The sequence below is a fragment of the Lissotriton vulgaris genome, chromosome 6 (genome assembly GCF_964263255.1).
Source record: "Lissotriton vulgaris chromosome 6, aLisVul1.2, whole genome shotgun sequence".
Taxonomy (NCBI): Eukaryota; Metazoa; Chordata; class Amphibia; order Caudata; family Salamandridae; genus Lissotriton; species Lissotriton vulgaris.
Window position 1 is genome coordinate 980,156,863 of NC_141694.1, and position 20,284 is coordinate 980,177,146.

The 20,284-nt window shown below is 52.7% G+C and overlaps 1 protein-coding gene across 1 annotated transcript in view; it reads right to left on the reverse strand.

The window, feature by feature from the left end:
* Positions 1-1,346: 1,346 nt before the first annotated feature.
* The window catches only part of C6H6orf58 (chromosome 6 C6orf58 homolog), a 951,187-nt gene continuing 932,249 nt past the window's right edge, over positions 1,347-20,284 (reverse strand). Inside the window, exon 6 of the mRNA XM_086927013.1 lies at positions 1,347-1,755. Within this exon, the coding sequence (XP_086783139.1) occupies positions 1,586-1,755 (170 nt within the window). The 3' untranslated portion in view covers positions 1,347-1,585. The remainder of the gene's footprint in view (positions 1,756-20,284) is intronic.

The following is a 20,284-nucleotide window of genomic DNA, read 5'->3' on the forward strand; positions in this document are numbered from 1 at the left end:
TATTTGGCAAGGACCGGGAGCTTTGGTCGGAGCAGTGTTGCCCGGGCCGTCTCAATCCCGCCCGTCACATTGTGAGGCTGTGAAGAACCTGGGCCTGTGGTTTGACAACAGACTAACATTTGAGAAGCAGAGAAAAGCTGTTGCTGCTGTCTGCTTCGGGCTCTTGTGAGGGTTGAAACCCTTGCTTGGTGTTTTTTTCCCCCCCTAGAGTTCGTCAAACCATTGTCAGGCGTCCATTCTCTCCAGGCTTGACTACGGTAACACTCTAATACTGGCCTTGTTAGCGCCAAATACAAACGCTTGCAGAGGGTTCAGAACGCCTTCTGGTGACCTTGCCTAGATCCTGCTCGGTGGCACATGTGCTCCCTAAGCTCCATTGGCTACCAATTGAGAAACGTATCCAGTTTAAGGTGCTCTGTATCTCACATAAGATTCTGACGCATCAAGCCCCGGGTGGGCTTTCTTGCCTCCTGACACCTTATGTGCCTGGGCGAGTATTGAGATCTGCCGACCTTGCGCTTGTCTGTGCTCCGTGTGTTCGGAGAGCAAGGGCAGGGGGTCGTTCTTTCCGCTTTTTAGCGGCAAGACTTTGGAACTCGCTCCCAGCACACATTAGAGATATTTCCAATCTTTTGATGTTCCTTAAAACTATAAAAACGTGGTTGTTTCCTCTTTCTGGTGTTGAGTTTGTAGGCTGCGCTCTCTCGCTCTCTCTCTCGGGTCTCTGGTTGCGCTGGGACGCCTCGTTGCTGAGGCAGCCATGCGCATTACAAATCCTAAGGAAAAAAAAATAAAAGTAGGCCTCTGCCCTTACACTTGGCTTTCTTCTACCTGTGCTATATCTATTTTGCATGTGTCGGAAGTTCCCACTGCTGCTGCCTCTTCTATAATTAACTGTTCAGCAGCGTGTGGTCTCCTTGCTTCCAGCACAGATGACCAAGCTTCCCTGTCACAGGTAAAGTATGAACTGCTCCGGATTGTGTTGTGTGCATTCAGTGTGAAAAAGACAATACTGCTCTGCTGCGTGTACCGTTGGGCACATTTTGCGTTTAATATTTGGCAATAAACATAAATCTTTTGCTTCATGTCCTCATTCCCACCTTCCAATGTCAAATATTGACGAAAGCATGTTTGCGGTTTTAGGGTGTTTGTTCTGTCTTTGACATACACCTTTCAATACTGAGGCAGCCTACCTGGCATGCCAGGCAACTTCTTTCTTAATGCAACAGGGACTCAGCGTGATAACGTTTCCTACTTTCTTTAAAAATATAGTCGTCTTCACAGAGCAGGAATGTTCATATACCTTCAATGTCCACCTTTGAAGAAAACATCAGCCACAATAAAGTACATTCGGTCGGTCGCTACAGCTTTATTTCTGTATTGCCAACATTATAGACCGTTAAACTATTTGGTTATTAGAAAGCTTATATATTTTAACAAGGTAAAATTCATTTAATGAGTCAAGCATAATCTCGAAAGTGAATTTAACAAAACCAAAACAGAAATTAAGAAGCTGGTATGGTGTTTGGAGAAAGCAGTCAGATTTAACTTATTCCTTTCCATCTGTAAAATATAAACATTATTCTCATGGATCAGTGATGCAATTAGTTGTCAGAGAACTAGGTGCCAGAATTTCAAGTAATTGGGAGAGAGAAGGTTTTTCGCCTGTAATCATGCTTTGAAGAATTCCTCGACATATTTTCCTTCCTGCATCTGAACACGTGACAGTTTTCCACAGGGTCAACAAAGTTCCTCCTGGAGAGCAAGGAATTGAGAAGAACATTATTACAGTCTTTAAGTAAAAAAAAAAAAAAACATGCCTCAAGAAAGAACAACATCAGGCTACGCAAAACACTTTACCAAAGTTCGTTCCTTGTTATTCGAGGAGAGATTCACATCTAATGGACAGAGAACGATTTGAAAAAGTTGGGTTTTACACATATATATTTGTCTAAGTGATGTGTAAATTACGAGACATGAACTGGTGTGTGATATTTCTGTGCATAATATATTCGTTATTGCATAAATCAAACAATGCATTGTTTTGTCTACTTTACAATTGTGGGAGTCATCAAAATCCAGTGCAAATGTGCCAACCTAGTGAATACCCACTAAGTTAAAAATATGTGGGTGTTCACCACTAGATGTAAGTTAAACTAATGAGATGCAAGTGTTGGTGCGTGAAAAAGTGAGGGAAAGCCCACATCGCCCCCCCAACCCCCCCAACCTCATGACCGGACAAACCCACTTTGCATATCGGCTTGTAGAAGGAAAGATGTACTTCAGTGTATTATAGTTTTCCGTAGTATATTTATATAAGATACACATTCCTTGCGCCAATTCCCAGTAATCACCAATGCGAATTTCAAATACGGCCAGGAAAAACGGCCCAGTCTGGTATGGATCTCCACAGACCAATGTATTTTCATTTTATATTTACTTGTCATGGTGCAGAGCAGCAGAAGCCTACGCGTTTCGGCCAGAGCCTTCAACTGAACCATAGAGTGGTCACATTTGGTGTGTACTTTTTTAAAGGGCAACAGCCCAAATTTGCTCCCTGTCATTTTAAAGTAACAGCATTTGACATTGATCTTCAATAATATTTCATGTATACAATTAAAGTGTGATCCATTGGGTGTACTCTTTGCCTTAATACCTCTTCAATGTCAATCATAATATTCCAATATGAAGTGAACTCCTCTCACTTAGAGGAGAGGAAATAAAACCCTCCAGATGTTTTCTTCTTTTTTCTTTGAAAACTATAAATATACTAATTTTGCGCTAAATAACTCTGTGCTAAAGTGCAATATTATATAGGCAATTGTTTCCTGTAACCTCATTTTTCTTTCATTATTTTGTGTACATGAAACCCTAAGGTTTTAGTGTAAAATATCTATACGTATATCGATCGCATCAATGACCATAAATATCTTGTACTACGTGAGAAAGGTAGAAGGTGAAATGTTGTAGAGGATATATGAGTACTACCTTAGAAAGGCTGAAGGTGAAAATATATGTTAGTTCTTTGGTGAGTCTATCTGTTTTGAGTGTCTTCAGACAATTTGATATAGTGTATCATACTCCAACGTATTCAATAAGGCACATCCTGACCTAATTTTCTATAACCGCTTTACTGGTAATAGTTAGTTTATAATTTTGCAAATGTTTACACTAAATGTGTCTTGAGTGTGGGGGGAGGGGATCAGCTCTCTGGTAGTGAATGCTATGCATGGTCTTTGGGCAGTGCACAGAGACTTGATGACTCTTATCTCTTTGCAATGGGGGAAAGCTTTTACAGATTGATAATGCACAAGAGGTCGCCAAAGGTTGTAGCTAGTGCATGCGTATTCTTACTAGACACTGCAAGCTCCCTAGGAGAGTGGGCTCTGCATGAGAAGTGCATTGGTGGGAAGAGAGTACACACACACTGGCCCACCCATGTGTGCTTGATTTTCCACAAGAGGTTGACAAACTCAGACGCTCTCGGTGCAGGAAAAACACTATGCATAGTATGGCCCTCACCACCACAATTCCCTGTGGGCACCCACAGCCACTAACTCTCATAGAGGGTTTCTGCACAGGGTGAAGGCTTCTCTTAGATGCTACTTTCCAACCTTTACCTGGTTCATTGTCTGCTTATTGCTAAACTCTTGTGGGCAGTTTCATTACAGGGCAAACTCTGTGCATAGTATAGGCTTGGATACCTAGTGGGACTTGGGTGTCTAAACGATCTTCCATGGAGAACCCATTTCTTTCAGCGAGTGAAGACCATGTGCGGCAGTGGCCTGCCACTTGTGTCTAAGGGTAGTGGACCTCATGTGGGTAATACACCAAAGTGTTCAGTACAGGGTGAATGCTGTATGTAGGAGGCATTTGGTTCACCTAAGGGGGCATCTATATCTGAAGCAAAATGTATGTTTTACATGATTCTGCGCCACTTAGCAGCTTTTCAGATATGAAATTAAGTACTGTTTCATCAGTCATCAGTGATGTCATCAATGATGCATTGAATTGTACTTGGATGAAGTCATAAGCAATTAATTGTGGGAGCACACATTGGCTATAGTTAGCATGCAGAAGTATAACTCAATCAGGGTTCTTATAGAGTGCGGCTAATCACCCTCAAGGCACTGGGGGGGGGGGGGGGGGGGGGGAGGTTCTGGCTAATGTCAGTGTTTTTCGTGTTCATCAATGTCAGTGATCGTGTGGTATTTTATTCTATGAAAAAAATCAAAGGTTAAAGAGATTTAATTAAGTTTTAGGATTTTTTAATGGGAAGTAAGATAGTAATACCATACCTAACTCTACAAAGCAGGGCCTTGGCTATCTAAGAATGTTTGAAGAGCTGTGCAAAAACAGTAGGTGAAGAGCCCACTCCCTCCACATACTCACTGTGTGTAATAGGGACTTGTAACCTAGTGGGGCTAAGGTGTTTTCTCAGGAGGAAGTGAGCTGTGCACACAGTCTACCCACATAGTCTGTGCATAGTATGGTTTGCGAAGGCCTCTGTACTGGGTGAAGGCTGTGCACAATTGAACTTCATGAGGGAATGGCCTCTATACGAGACCTACTACAATACTATGTGTAGTAGGGATTGTTGACAATATAGGGGGCACCATTTTAAATAAGGTATGCCTTCGGGCTGCGCCGAGGGGTGACCACATCCATATAGAATAGGCAGACTTATTGGCTTTGTCAAGAGTGGACCACATCGATATTCAAGGCATGCATCGATATTCAAGGAAAGCCTCTTGATTTTGTCGAGACCACTACCTTAAATATGATTTAGGATTCTAACATGTGATCACTATTATATTAATGTTGAATCCTATTGCTTATAAAGACAGTCATTTATTAATAAAAAAGCATCAGGATTTTAAGCGATTGTAGGAAAGTAGGATCTGCTTCTTATGGTTACCCCCACTTTTAGCTTTATGTGATGCTGTTTTTGACGAGTCTGACTGGGATCATGCTAATCAGGACTCCAATCTATCTGCTTTCTCCCTAAACTGTTAAATCTGAAAGAAACAGGTTAGTGTTAGACGGACCGGGAGGGTCGGCCGAGGTTACGGGGAGAGGTCTCCAGGGAGAGCCGTCTCCAACGACTGTACAGATAAGTAACTTCCCCCCCACAGACGGACACCACACAAGGTTGAAGGTTAACGAGACTTTATATGCAATTCTTAGGTTACGATGATGGATACAAGGAGGTCTGGACTCAGGGGTCCCCTCGGTTCTAGTCTCTGGTTTAGGAAAGGGGTAGCGGGACAGTCTTAGTTACCAATGAGTACAAAAATAGCTCTCAATCCTCGAGCTCGGCGTTCTGGATGATCGGGCCGTGGAGGAGCCAAGCAGGTCCCGAGATGGATGAAGGAAGGACGACGGTCCGCGGCGGAGCCTGCAGGTCCCGGTAGAAGATGACGGTTACAACGGTCCGCGGCCACGCCAGCAGATCCCGACGACGATGAAGGATGAAGGTTACGACGGCTGTGGCAGCGCCAACAGGCAGGACGATGGTGCACAGGACAGAGCTATGGCAGCGCCAGTAGTCCGTCCAGGATGAGTTCCTCTTTACGTCTCTCGACTCCAAGATACAACTGCCCTCCTGCTCTGGAGCTGCCCCAGTTATAGGGCTGGCGTGCTTTGATGTCCGGACCCTCGCACTTGGAGGTCGGGAGGTCCGGGATGGGGGAGTCCAGACACCCAGCAGGGGGGTGGAGCCAGCGCCCGGGGAGGCGATGGGCGAGCGGCACTTGGTGGGGGAGAGCCATCGGCACCTCTTTCTCCCATTGACTTGCCAAGTAGCCCGCTCACCTCCTGGGTGGAGGGTGGTGCCGGAATGTCTGAGGCCGGGCCAGGCCCAGGGTTGAGGTCGATCGGGGGCCAGGCGGCCTCGTGGTGGAGTGTCCAAGATGGCGCCCCAGGCTGGGCGCGTGGGCCGGCAGTGGATCGGACCCACGAGGTCGGCAGGCTCGAGGGCAGGGGTCCCTGAGGGGACGGAGGACGTGCAATGGTGGTGTGTGGTACTTGCGGGACTGGGCTGAGGCCTGGTTGGGCCGGGGGAGAGCGGCCCTTCATGTGGCCTGTCCAACATGCGTCCCCCCCAGCTGAAGGCGGGGAGAGTTACCCATCCTCTTGGGGACTCTCCTCGTCGAGGCGGAAAAACCGGGACAGGCCATCCGCGTTGGCGTGATCTGGCCCAGGCCGGTGTTCGACTGTGAAGTCCATACCTTGCAAGGAGATGGACCAGCGTAGCAGCTTTGGGTTCTCCCCCCGCATATGCATCAGCCATTGCAGGGGTCGGTGGTCGGTCTGCACCCGAAAGTGGGTGCCGAAAAGGTAGGGCCGGAGCTTCTTGAGGGCCCATACCACAGCGAAGGCTTCCCTCTCTATGGTGCTCCAGCGTTGCTCCCGTGGTAGGAGTCTCCGGCTGATGAAGGCCACCGGTTGATCAAGGCCTTCGGTGTTCACTTGAGACAGGACGGCCCCAATGCCCTGGTCGGAGGCGTCCGTCTGGACGACGAACTCCCGGCTGTAGTCTGGGGCCTGGAGCACAGGGGCGGAACACATGGCGGCCTTTAATTGTTCAAATGCAGTTTGACACTCTGGGGTCCAGGTGACTTTTTTGGGCTGGTTCTTTGACGTGAGTTCTGTGAGGGGCCCCACTATGGTACCATAGTCTTTTACGAACCTTCGGTAGTAGCCCGTGAGGCCCAGGAAGGCTCGTACCTCGGTTTGGGTGATGGGGGGCTGCCAGGCCTGGATAGCGGCAATTTTCAGCTGTAGCGGGGCCACTAGGCCGCTTCCCACCTGGTGTCCGAGGTAGGTTACAGACCCTTGCCCAATTTGACACTTGCTGGCCTTGATCGTGAGGCCAGCTCGCTGAAGGGCTTGCAGCACTGCTCGGAGGTGGTGGAGGTGCTCGGTCCAATGGTGGCTGTATACAGCGATGTCGTCTAGGTAGGCGGCGCTGAATCCTTCGAGCCCCGCCAGGACCTGATTGACGAGCCGTTGGAATGTTGCTGGGGCATTCTTCATGCCGAAGGGCATGACCGTGAAATGGTAATGGCCATCGGGGGTGGAGAAGGCAGAACGTTCTTGCGCCCGGGGTGTGAGGCCGATCTGCCAATAGCCTGCTGTCAGGTCGAAGATGCTGAGGTAGCGGGCAGCTCCCATTCGGTCGACTAGTTCATCTGCCCGGGGGATGGGATGCGCGTCTGTTCTGGTGACCGCATTCAAGCCCCGGTAGTCGACGCAGAACCGGAGTTCTGGGGTGGTGCCGGGGGCCGCTGCCTTGGGGACCAGTACGACAGGGCTGGCCCAGGGACTGTCTGAGGGCTCGATGACCCCGATCGTGAGCATCTTGGCTATTTCTTCCTGGATGCAGGCCCGTACCCGGTCTGGCACGCGGTAGGCCCGGTGGCGGATAGGGGGGCTGTCCCCGGTATCCACATCGTGCACACACCAGGAAGTGACACCCGGGGTGAGGGAGAACAGGCTGGCGAACTGTGATAGGAGGGCTTGACACTCCTGGCGTTGTTCTCTGGTGAGGGCCTCTGAGAGCCGGACCCCATCCACGGAGCCGTCTTGCTCTTGAGTCCGTAGGAGGTCAGGGAGAGGCTCGGAGTCTTCTTCAACCCCAGTGTCTGTGGCCATCAGGAGGCTGAGCTCTGTTCGCACAAAGTGGGGCTTTAGTCTGTTAGCGTGGAGGACCCGGAGAGGGTTCCGGGAGGATTCCATGTCGATGAGATAAGTGGCAGGACCCTTGCGCTCTATTACTTTGAAGGGCCCCGTCCATTTGTCTTGCAGGGCGCATGGCTCAGTGGGGGACATCACCCATACCTGTTGGCCAGGTTCGAATTCAATGGATGAGGCATTCTGGTCATACCATTTTTTCATGTCCTCTTGACTGGCCTCTAGGTTGGCCTTCGCTAGTTCTCTGAACCGCCGGGTCTGGTTGCGGAGGGTGAGGAGGTACCGGAAGACATCTGGAGGGTTCTTTAGCGGAGGCATCTCCCAGCCTTCTTTGACGAGACTGAGCGGCCCTCGCACTGGGTGTCCATATAGCAGTTCAAATGGGCTGAAGCCCAGGGATTTCTGGGGGACTTCTCGATACGCGAAGAGGAGGCACGGCAGCAGCACATCCCACTGGCGACGGAGGGGCTCTTCCAACCCCCCGATCATTCCCTTTAGCGTGCGGTTGAACCGCTCAACGAGTCCGTTCCCTTGAGGGTGATAGGGGGTTGTGAATCTGTAGGTGACCCCGCACTGTTGCCAGAGGGACTTCATGTATTTGGAAATAAAGTTCGTGCCTCTGTCGCTGACGACTTCTCGGGGGAAGCCCACACGGGAGAAGATCCCCATCAGGGCCCGGCCGACCACCGGGGCTGTCACAGTTCGCAGAGGAACAGCCTCAGGGTAGCGGGTGGCGTGGTCCACTAGCACCAGGATGAATCGATGGCCTTGTTTTGTGCGTGGGTCCAAGGGCCCCACAATGTCTATTCCGACTCTCTCAAACGGGGTAGTGACCACGGGAAAAGGTTGCAGGGGAGCCTTTAGTTTGCGGCCGCTCTTCCCACTGGCTTGGCACGTGGGGCAAGATCGGCAATGCTGGTGCACATCGTTTCTCATTTTGGGCCAGAAGAAGTGGGTCACTAGGCGACTGTAGGTTTTATCTTGTCCCAGATGTCCTGCCAGGGGGACATCGTGGGCCAGGTTTAACAGGAAGTCTCTGAAACGGAGGGGTACCACTAGTACTCGGTTGCTCCCCAGCTCGGCGATTCTTTGCTCGCTGTACAGCAGATCATTGTCCCAGTAGACCCAATGAGTTCCGGGGGTATCCCCTGCGCTCTGGGCGAGCGCTTGCTGGCGGAGTCCCTCGAGGGAGGGACAGGTCTTCTGTTCTTGGCGAAATTGTTCTTGCGTGGGCCCCCCTTCTTGAGGCCACTGGTCGAGGTTAGCGAGGTCGGTAGGTTGAGCTGGTTCGGCGGGAATGTTACGGTCGGTGTTTTCGGCCGGGGCGACCGGAGGCGGTGGCGCCGGCCATTCGGGTTCTTCTGGCTGGTGGTTGGCATGGGCGGCCATGGAACGGGTGGTGACGCACGCCCAGTCTGGGACGCCCAACATCCCCAGGTGTTCCTTTCGCTCCACGGCGGCCCACGGAGAGCTTTCCAGGTCATTGCCCAGGAGGCAGTCTACGGGGGCATCGTCTCGGACCGTCACTTTCAACATGCCGGAGACCCCCCCCCATTCGAAGGGGACGCAGGCCATCCGACACAGGCTCTCCGAGTTATCGGCTGATCGTACAGGGCAGAGAATGTTCGGTAGATACTGTTCTGGGGCCACCAGGTGACAGCGGACGGCTGTTACACTGGCCCCGGTGTCACGAAGGGCTTCGGCCTGGTGTCCATTGATGCTCACCCATTGGCTGTACTTCTGGGTGTTAGCGGGTAGGGGGACCCGCGGGACCATGTCTTTCCCCCCTAAGCAGGCTAGAGTCATGGCGGCTGGCTCCCACTCTTGATGCTCTTGTTCGTACTCTTCCTGTTCCTCGGAGATCTGTTCTTCCCCTAGGGCTGCAGCGGCCACTTGGCGGGGTCTTGGGCTCTGGTACTGCGGGCAGTTTGGGTCGTTCGCATAGTGGCCGACTCGTTGACATCGGTGACACGTGACATTGGCTCTGTACCCCGGTCGCGCTGGGGTGCTGCCCCGGTTGGCCGGGGGGGTGGTGTTGGTAGCGGGGGCGACCGGGGCGTTGTCTCTTCCTCGCCCTTGGCCCCCTCCTCCTCCTCTGGGTCGGTGCTGACCATTGTTGTTCCGGTTCTGTTCGTAGGACCCATTCCGGCCCACTCTGGTGATCTCCCACCGGTCAGCTTCGGCTGCGAGCTGCCGGGGATCCGTTAACTTGCTGTCGAGGAGGTGTTGGCGGAGTTCAATGAAGCAATTGTTCGACAGATGCTCCCATACCATCAGGTTAAATAGTTGCTCGTAGGTCGTGACGTTGCTTCCTCGGATCCAGCCCTCGAAGGCTCGGCTAAAGTATGTTACATAGTCCACCCAAGTTGTACCCGGGATGCGGGTGCAGTCTCGGAACCTCTGACGGTACATCTCGGGTGTGAGACCATAGCGGGTGAGGAGGGCCGCTTTCATATGGTCGTAGGAGGTCATCTGGTGGTCCGGGAGCTGTAGTAGGGTGTCGCGGCCCTCATTGAGGAATCTTCCCCAGAGACCGGCTCCCCAGTCGCTTCTATCGATCCGGTGTGCAGTCATAGCGATTTCATAGGCTTTAAACCATTGCTGGATGTCGTCCTCTCTGAAGTATTCTCGGACAACATCCTTGGGGATGTGTACCTTTTTGTCTGTGGCCCCTGAGGTGGGGGGTCGCTCGGGCACCCCTGCTTCTTTATCCTTCTTGCGTAGGTTGATCTCGGCTAGGTTTCGTTCGTGTTCGTACGCTAGTTTCTTTTCCTCGAGCTCCCTTTGTCTCTGTTTCTCCTCTCTTTCTTCTCGGAGACGCAGGCGCTCTAAGTTGATTTTTTGTTCGGCCAACTTAAGTTCAATGTCCATTTTAAGTCGGGCCATTTCTAGTTCGTGTAGTCGGGTCCTTTCTCTTTCCTGGATCTCGTCTTGCGAGAGACCCGTTCTTTGCCCTTCCGGGGCCGTGGTCGTTTTTTCTACGGTGCTTTGATCAGGGGTTCCGGCAGCCCCGGTTTCTACCCAAGATTCCAGGGCATGCTTAAAATCGTCCTTGGTACTCAGTCCGGTGGTAGCGATACCCAGTTCGATGCAGAATTGTTTAAGTTCACGATGGTTGTACTCCTCCAATTTCTCCATTTGGAATTTCTCGGTTGATCCGCTCTCTTTCGTGGTCATTGTGACTTCGTCGTGGGGTGAGCTACTCTCTGTACGTTTATGCGGTGATTCGGATCCCGCCGCTGCCACCAATGTTAGACGGACCGGGAGGGTCGGCCGAGGTTACGGGGAGAGGTCTCCAGGGAGAGCCGTCTCCAACGACTGTACAGATAAGTAACTTCCCCCCCACAGACGGACACCACACAAGGTTGAAGGTTAACGAGACTTTATATGCAATTCTTAGGTTACGATGATGGATACAAGGAGGTCTGGACTCAGGGGTCCCCTCGGTTCTAGTCTCTGGTTTAGGAAAGGGGTAGCGGGACAGTCTTAGTTACCAATGAGTACAAAAATAGCTCTCAATCCTCGAGCTCGGCGTTCTGGATGATCGGGCCGTGGAGGAGCCAAGCAGGTCCCGAGATGGATGAAGGAAGGACGACGGTCCGCGGCGGAGCCTGCAGGTCCCGGTAGAAGATGACGGTTACAACGGTCCGCGGCCACGCCAGCAGATCCCGACGACGATGAAGGATGAAGGTTACGACGGCTGTGGCAGCGCCAACAGGCAGGACGATGGTGCACAGGACAGAGCTATGGCAGCGCCAGTAGTCCGTCCAGGATGAGTTCCTCTTTACGTCTCTCGACTCCAAGATACAACTGCCCTCCTGCTCTGGAGCTGCCCCAGTTATAGGGCTGGCGTGCTTTGATGTCCGGACCCTCGCACTTGGAGGTCGGGAGGTCCGGGATGGGGGAGTCCAGACACCCAGCAGGGGGGTGGAGCCAGCGCCCGGGGAGGCGATGGGCGAGCGGCACTTGGTGGGGGAGAGCCATCGGCACCTCTTGCTCCCATTGACTTGCCAAGTAGCCCGCTCACCTCCTGGGTGGAGGGTGGTGCCGGAATGTCTGAGGCCGGGCCAGGCCCAGGGTTGAGGTCGATCGGGGGCCAGGCGGCCTCGTGGTGGAGTGTCCAAGATGGCGCCCCAGGCTGGGCGCGTGGGCCGGCAGTGGATCGGACCCACGAGGTCGGCAGGCTCGAGGGCAGGGGTCCCTGAGGGGACGGAGGACGTGCAATGGTGGTGTGTGGTACTTGCGGGACTGGGCTGAGGCCTGGTTGGGCCGGGGGAGAGCGGCCCTTCATGTGGCCTGTCCAACAGTTAGTATTAGATTCCTTACCTTAGAATAGCCCCAGGCGTCAGACTGGATCCGAAAAATGTTACGTAGCAGTACCCTTACGCGTCGGTAGGTGTCGTCTGCGGCTCCGCGTCCATCGTCGTCGTCTGAGTACTTAGACGCCGCCCTCGCTCGCTGACGTTAGTTCTTCTTTTTTCGGTGCCAGAAAGCGCAGGTCCGGAGAAAGTAGTACCCTTTAGTCCATTTTTTACTGAACTTTTTGGATCTTTTTGATCTGCTTTTCGAGTCGACCGACTCCGACGGTGCCGGTAGGGATGCCCGGGTTCAAACCAGCGTCGACTGCAGCCGACTGATGTCGGTTACCGACCCCTATCGCCGGTGCCTTCATTGCCTGGGGCCCGACCACGACGACGAGTCATGCCCCGACTGCCAGGCTTTGAATTCGAAGGCTCGGCGGGAGCGGTCCCGCAAGCGCCTCGAGCTCTGGCAGTCGGCCCCCCGCCGTTTGAGGTCCCGGTCTGGAAGGTTGTCGAGGGACCGGTCGCGGGGCCAGAGTCGTCATAGCTCTGGGAGTCGACATCATTCCTCGGGCTTCAAGTCCTCAGGTAAGAGGCACAAGAAGTCGAAGAGGCGTCATCGCTCTTCTGACTCCCCCCGACGCTCGTCTGACGGCCGGGGGTTCGGGCGACACCGCCAACGCGGCTCCGCCGGAGCCGCAGGCGTCGCGGCCTGCTCCATACCCGCCGGTCCCTAGGCAGAACATGACGCCAGAGGAGATCGAGGCCTTCCTCACTCGTTCCTCCGTCGGGTTCTGCGGCGGTTCCGCAGTGCCCCCAAGCGGGTCGGGTGCCTCGGTCCTGCTGCCGTCGGGTGCTTTGGCCCCGGTGCCGTCGGCAACTTCAGTCCCAGTGCCGCAGGGCCCCGCCGGATCCGGCTCCGGATCCAGGTCGTCGCCGGTCGACCTTAAGACCTCGCCGGCGCCGACCCCCAGGTTGTCGCCCCCGGCGCCGTCCCAGGACGCCGCCGTCCCTGGTCCTACCCTCGATTCAGGTCTGGCGCCAGAGCGGTGCCGCTAGGAGATTTTTACTTCTATGACCTGGCCCCATCCTTTGACCCTGAGTATCAGGAGATGGGTGGCGAGGAGGATTGGGGGTGGTCTGAGGACCCTCTGGCACGTGAGTGCCAGCCTTATCAGGACTGGGCAGGTGAGCTTGGGGATGCCAGTGGTCTGGACACTTCGCCAGACACCGGTTTTGTCTCTCCCCTACCGTGGCTACGGAGGAGGGGGCTGCCTATAGTGTGGTGTTGACGCGGGCGGCCAAGGCCTTATCCCTTGAACTCCCCGTCGCGGCCATGAGGACTAACCTCCTCACTGAGGTCCTTAAACTGCAGGCAAGCTCCTCGGAGCCTCTGCTGCCGTTTAATGAGCCCCCCCCCCGAGAGCCTGGTCATCCAGGCTTCTAACTCCCAGACCGCATTCCCGACGGCTCCCCCGATCGGGAATCCAAGAGGTATGAACAGTACGGAAAGAAAATGTTCTCCTCCCTAAGTTTGGGGTTGCGGTCAGTTAACACTGCATGCTTCTTGGGCTGTTATACCCACTCTCTGTGGGACACGGTCGCGGCCGTGCAGCCACAATGTCCGGAGGAGGCCCGGACTAAACTCGCCCAAGCCCTTGCGGAGGGTCGAGATGCAGCACGGTATTCTATCTGATGTGGACTGGATACAACGGACTCGCTACGTAGAGCGATGGCAACGACAGTGGCGATTTGATGCCACGCCTGGCTGAGGTCTGCCAACTTTTCAGCTGATGTCCAAAACACCCTTATAGACATGCCGTTTGATAGCCGTCGCCTCTTTGGCGACAAGGCAGACAGTGGGCTTGAGCGCTTTAAGGACTTGGGCCCAGTCGGCCCAGCGCCAGCCACCTGCTGCCTTTTGGTCCTTTTGTGGCCAAGGAAGGGGTGCCCCCACACGTCCTGCCATCTAGCGTGGTGGTGGACGTGGTAACCGCCGTGGCGGTGCCCGGGAACAACGGCTAGGCCAGTCCACATCCACCCCCGCAGCATCCGCCTCAAAGCCTTCCTAGTCCAAGCTCTGGCATTGGCTGGAACATCAGGGCGTGACCCTGGTGGTTCAACACCTGGCAGGTTCCCTGAACGCCAGGGCAGACAAACTCAGCCATCGGTGCATGATGGATCACGAATGGCGTCTGAACTCGGACGTGGCGCAAGGCCTCTTTCAGCAGTGGGGAGAGCCTTTGTTAGATCTATTTGCTACAGAAGAGAACGTGCAGTGTCATCAGTTCTGTGCGTTGGAATTTCCAAGGCGGCACTCGCTCGGAGGCGCTTTTCGTCGCGAGTGGAGCTGCGGTCTGTTGTACTCCTTTTCGCCTATACTACTTCTGCCCAGAGTGCTGAAGAATATCAGGCACAACCGGGCCCAAGTTATCCTTGTGGCTCCGGACTGGGCACGAAGATGTCAGGCTTCTCACGCTCCTCAGGATCAGGACGATTGTAGGAGAGTAGGGTCTGCAATCCTATGGTCACCCCAGATTTTTGCTTTTTGCTTCACTGGTTTACGACTTTCCCTGGCTGTGGGCCTGCTAATCAGACCCACAGCCTAGCTGTTCTCTCTCTAAATTGACATCCATGTACTTTAGGTGCATTTACCAATTGGTATTGGGTCAATCTTGTAAGTCCTTGTACAGTGTACCATAGGTACCCAGGGCATAAGTGAACCCAAGGCCTACCAGGGGCTGCAGCATGTATTATGCCACCCCTGGCTGGCCATCCAAATCTGACACAACTGGCTGATCAATCAGCTGGGGCAAGGTGGTGTAATCACCCTTTGCTTTAGATATAGTATACCTATATCTAAACCTAAAATGGACACATATACTCCTATAAGTCACTCCTATGGCAGGCCTTAACAATCCTGGAGACAGAGTGCTTGGAATTATGTGAGATAGTGCCCTGGCATGAGCTGAGCCTGTCTACAGCTTTCGGAACCAAGTCCTTTAGCTGTTTCCATGATAACGCTATACCATATACTCTTAAGTGCATTATAACCTCGCGGTTATTGCTAACTTTGGCATAGCATTATCAAAACATGTCGAGTAAGGTGTCATACGAATTGGAATACTACCCCCTTGCCAATTCTGGCGACAGGGGTAGCATTCCACCCTTTTAGAGGGACCCGACATGTACCTAACTGTGAATCCCGGTTAAAGTTAACTCGAGCCTCAGCATCACAAAATGGATGCTGCCACCACAGACACAAGTCTGACCTCCTGCTGCTGGGAGTCCTTCCAGCGAGGGAGGCTTGGACAAAGGGTTTCCTGCCTTGGGAGGTGCTAGCACCACCCCAGACAGGATTTTGTGTATTAGGTAGGCCCGGGCTGAAAGGAATGAGACATGCCTGGGGCACACAAGGTGCCCTGTGTATACACCGGTTCAAACCAGTTGCTGGGGCACTCCAGCCCCAGCTCTGGGGCGAGACCGGACAAAGGATAGGGGGTGTAACCACCCCCCTTCCTGGTCCCAACCATGGGAGGGACCTAGTGATAGTGCAGCCCCCTTTAGTAGGATAAAGGTAGGAGGTCCCATTCCAAATCAGATTAATCCTGAACTGAAATTCTACAAGAAGAAACTCTGGACTTCGACATTCTACACAGAAGACTGAAGAAATCTCCCTTGTGGGCAAGGATTGTCCACCCTGCACAAGCAGGCACCATCAAGCGTCCAGCGGCTTCACTTTGTCGTCTTCCCTCGAGGATCCAGACTTCAGAGCCTGACGAGACCCGGATTCCCATACCTCCCCGACCTCAACTCACATCTGCAGCACAGCTGAGATCCGTGGGTGCGACGAGACACGTGGGACCGGCCATCTTAGAGAAACTGCACTTCGCTTCCAGCACGACTTCTGAGGTAACCTCGACGAAGTGCTTTGGGGATTGAGAAGCCCCAGCCCCGAGCAGCTCCTGCACCGAAGACCAGCCCTCCAGCATCCACGAGATCTGCGTGGGGCCCTTCTGCCTGTTTGCTGCTTGACGCATTGTCTGGTCACTTGCCGGCTGGCTAGTGGCCTCCTAGACGACAATCCACATCAACACCGCTGGTCTGGTTGCTCCAGACTGGCCCTTGCTTCCCTGCCAAGGAGAAGCACCCCGGACCCTCCTGGTCCGCAACCAGGCGTCTTTTCCACTCACCGGGTGGGTTGCCTTTGCCAAGGCCTGTTGACGCCGAATCCGGAACCAACACCGCCGACAGCGAGAGTCTGCGTGGGACAGCTCGTGCCTCCATCCTGGTCATCAAAGACACCTCCTGGTTCACGTGGCTGCAGAGTCAAGCGTCCACTCTTCACCTGATCGCGACGACAGCATCTGGTTCCTTCCTGGTTCCACTCCAGTCACTGGCTAGTGACTTTGAACATTGTCCCCTCTGCTTTCAGTTCTTCAGCATTCCTGATCCACCCTTGGATCACACGGACATCTTCCTCCTGGTCGCCTGCAGCATATTTTCTTCCAGGCTCCATAGACTTTATTTTTTATTTTTATTTTTTTTATTTTTTTTTGTGGAATTTTTATTGCGCAAACAATTACCCTAAGGTGTCTCGGCGCATAAAGCCGACACGACTTCGCACCTATGCACCCGCAGCCCGTGGGTGAGGTAACAAGAGCATTTCGGTGCTCAAGGGTAGATTGACTCTCCTAGTGTCCAGTTTCACAGTAGTTTTAGTCCTAACTAGTCAGGATTGTCCGTACTCACTTTTTTTTCTTGAACTGTACTGTCCATAGACGTTGTTACGCATCTCGCGTGTGAGTTCACACTCTGCACACGCGTTCCGTGGGCCTCCTATTACTTACCTAAAGTTAGGGTAGTTTAGTCCCAGCGATCCTACAGCCTCTGGACAGCTCCATTCCTTCTATCGACTTCCTTATACCAATTGTTTAGTATATGGTTTGTTGCGCCCCTAGGGCAACATTGTAACTTGTGCAACTTAACGTATTTTTCTAAAGAGTCTTGTCATGTGCTTAGCACTCTGATCTCATAAAGAGTTCAGAGGTGTTTGTTAGTTAATAAATATCTTGTTTATTTTCATAACTACCTGTGTGGTTTCCTTTCATTTGGTATTCAAGGGGTTATATGTGGTAAAACAGCTGGCTTCACATGCCAAAAGAGTTTAGCCTAAGACTGTTTTGTCCATGCTACCATTAGGATAGCTGGTCTATAAGGTTGACTTACAACCAATCACCATAAGGGTTGTTTGGACTGATACAAGGTGATCACTAGAACTAGTGAGCATCATATATGAGGCCAACTTCTCACAACGATGCTATAAGGGTTCCGCTTCCAGATCGTTCCGAACTCAGAATGATAAACACAGAGTTCTAGTCAGATCAGGCAGGGGATAAAGGATGGGAGGGGACTGCAGGGACAAAGGATCTGTAATACACAAACAGACACCATTAACATACCACATACATATAAACTTCTACTATCATTAGGTATCACTAAACCCTGATCACCTTAACTGCAGACCCTTGTGCCAAGTATTCAGACTAGAAAACGTATACTCCTCGCCCTCTTGAGGAAACCACTACAGCCTCTTTTTCTGTTTGGCAGAAACCAGAGTCAAAACATAAACACCCAGATCCTGTCTTCTGGAGACACTGTTACTCGGATCCAGGAGCAAGGAAGTCTCGTAGTTAAATCACTACTCTAGAACAACCCCTCTTTATCGAATCTCTGATTAGAATTAGGCATGGCTTCCACGGTGTCCTATAACCGCCGCCCTTTTGTCACCTATGCCCTTTCAGCGCTCCTCCTCACGGGGGGATCAACACACTGTCCAAACGAAGATATCCAAACACACAATGGTCTTTGAGCAAACTTGGCCTTCCTCCTTCCGGAGTAATCACCGCTGCCGAAAAGAAAACCTACATAAAGAGCAGAGCAAGTTGGAGGAGCGTTGCCTCACGGAAGTTACCCCCGAAGTGCTCCGTACAAGTTTTCAGGAAGTGCGGTAGAATCGAGAGACAGAGCCGCGACCCGACTCTTCTCTCCCTACCTTTCCGTCGTTGCATTCGGAAATCGCCGGTTCCGCTTTGGGTGAATCCTCGCCCCAAACGAATGAAACTGCAAACGCCAACTCGCGACGTCTTCAACCCGCTTCCTGGTCCCAAGAAGATCCTTGGATTGTGCGGAACTGCGTGTTGGTTCCTTTTAACCGCGCCTCCACTGCTGAGCCTTCTGGGACTTGTAGTCCTGACCCTCAGCAGGCGCAACCAGCTAGTTCCTGACAGAAGATACCGGTATCCCGAGCTACTCAGCATGTCTGTCCATCCCCCGATTCGTCTGCCTCTTTAGGAGGACCTTCTGTCGCAGCAGCAGGGGACGGTCCACCACCTGAACCTGTCCAGTCTCCACTTACATGCGTGGAGATTGAGCGGCGACAGTTGAGGCGATTTGGCTTGCCTCCTGAAGTCTGTAATGTCATTCTGGCAGCCAGGCGTCCCTCCACAAAATCGGTATACGCCTGCAGGTGGAACACATTTGTGGCATGGTGTACAGCAAAGACTGTGGATCCCCTTTCTGCTCCTCTTTCAGAGGTTATCCTCTTTCTTCTCTCTCTTGCCCAGCAGGGCTCTGCTCTGGGCACTATCAAGGGCTACCTCTCTGCCATTTCCGCCTTCTTAAGGCTCCCTGATCAGTCCTCTTTGTTCAAGTCCCCAGTTGTAAATAGGTTTTTGAAGGGCATCACTCCTACGTTTCCTCCCGTTCCTTTCGTGATGCCTCAGTGGGACTTGAACCTTGTTTTGACTTACCTGATGAGCGCTCCCTTCGAGCCACTTCATAACTGTCCTCTTCTTCTCCTTACTCTCAAGACTGCATTCCTGGTTGCCATCACCTCTGCCAGGAGAGTGAGTGGGCTCCAGGCTCTTTCCTCTAAACCTCCTTTCCTTTCTGTCCATCCGGACAAAGTTGTGTTGCGGACGCAACCCTCTTTCCTGCCCAAGGTAGTCACAGCCTTCCACATCGGGCAGTCCATCACCTAGCCCACCTTCTTTCCGCCTCCACATACCTCGAAAGAGGAATAGAGGCTCCACCGTCTGGACCCAAAAAGTGCACTCTCATTCTATTTGGATCGCACACGCCAGTTTCGGGTGAATGACCAACTCTTTGTTGGTTACGTGGGTGCTAAGAAAGGTCAGGCGGTGCACAAGAGGACCATCTCTCGGTGGGTCGTGTTGTGCATCAAGGTATGCTACTCTTTGGCTAAAAAGGAGCCTCCTGTTGGGCTGAGGGCCCATTCCACTCGGGCCACGGCGGCTACTACTGCCCTGGGTCGGGGGGGGGGGTCCCCTTGCAGGACATATGTCAGGCAGCTACGTGGGTCTCGCTGCACACTTTTGCGAGACACTACTGCCTGGACAGCCAAGTCCGGAGAGATGGCTTCTTTGGCCGTTCCGTTCTCCAGGACTTTCTGGTGTGATCATTGGTTCGCAGACCCACCACCAGGGTTGGTATTGCTGGTATATCTATTCTACGGTAAGGAATCTAATACTAACCTGTTTCTTTCAGATGCACAAGTTACTTACCTTCGTTAACGATATATCTGTAAGAAACAGTAGTTAGTATTAGATTTCTTACCGCCCCACCCATCCTCCCCGTTCTGCGAACCGATATCTAGGGTTAAGGTCATCCCCTTTCAGGGCCCTAGTTTCATGGCACCAGTGTTGGTTTTTATCATGGCTCTGCGTTTCTGGCGTGGAAAAGCTATGTATAAGAACTGACGTCAGCGCGCGTGGGAGGCGTCTAAGTACTCCGACGACGTCATCCCGGTGTCAACGACGCCGACGACGGATGCGGAGCCGCAGATGACGCCTACCGACGCGCAAGGGTACTGCTTCGCAAAATTTTCCGGATCCAGTCTGACGCCTGGGAATATTCTAAGGGAAGGAATCTAATACTAACTACTGTTTCTTACAGATATATCGTTACCGAAGGTAAGTAACTTGTGCGTTAGTACCTAGGTGCCATCCCAGATTGGATACTGGGGTACCCTTAGCAGTCCCTAGTGTATGGTACCCATGCACCAAGGGCATAGGTGCCCCAGAGGTCTCCGATGGGCAAAAACATGTATTATGCCATCCATGAGAGACCATTCAAAATGGAACCTACAGGCCTGCCATTGCAGCATGAAAGTCACCCCTATAGCAGGCCTTTACAATCCTGAGGGCAGGGTGCCTGGTTCTACGGGAGAGGGTACCCCTGCACAAGAAGGACACCCCTGCAACCTA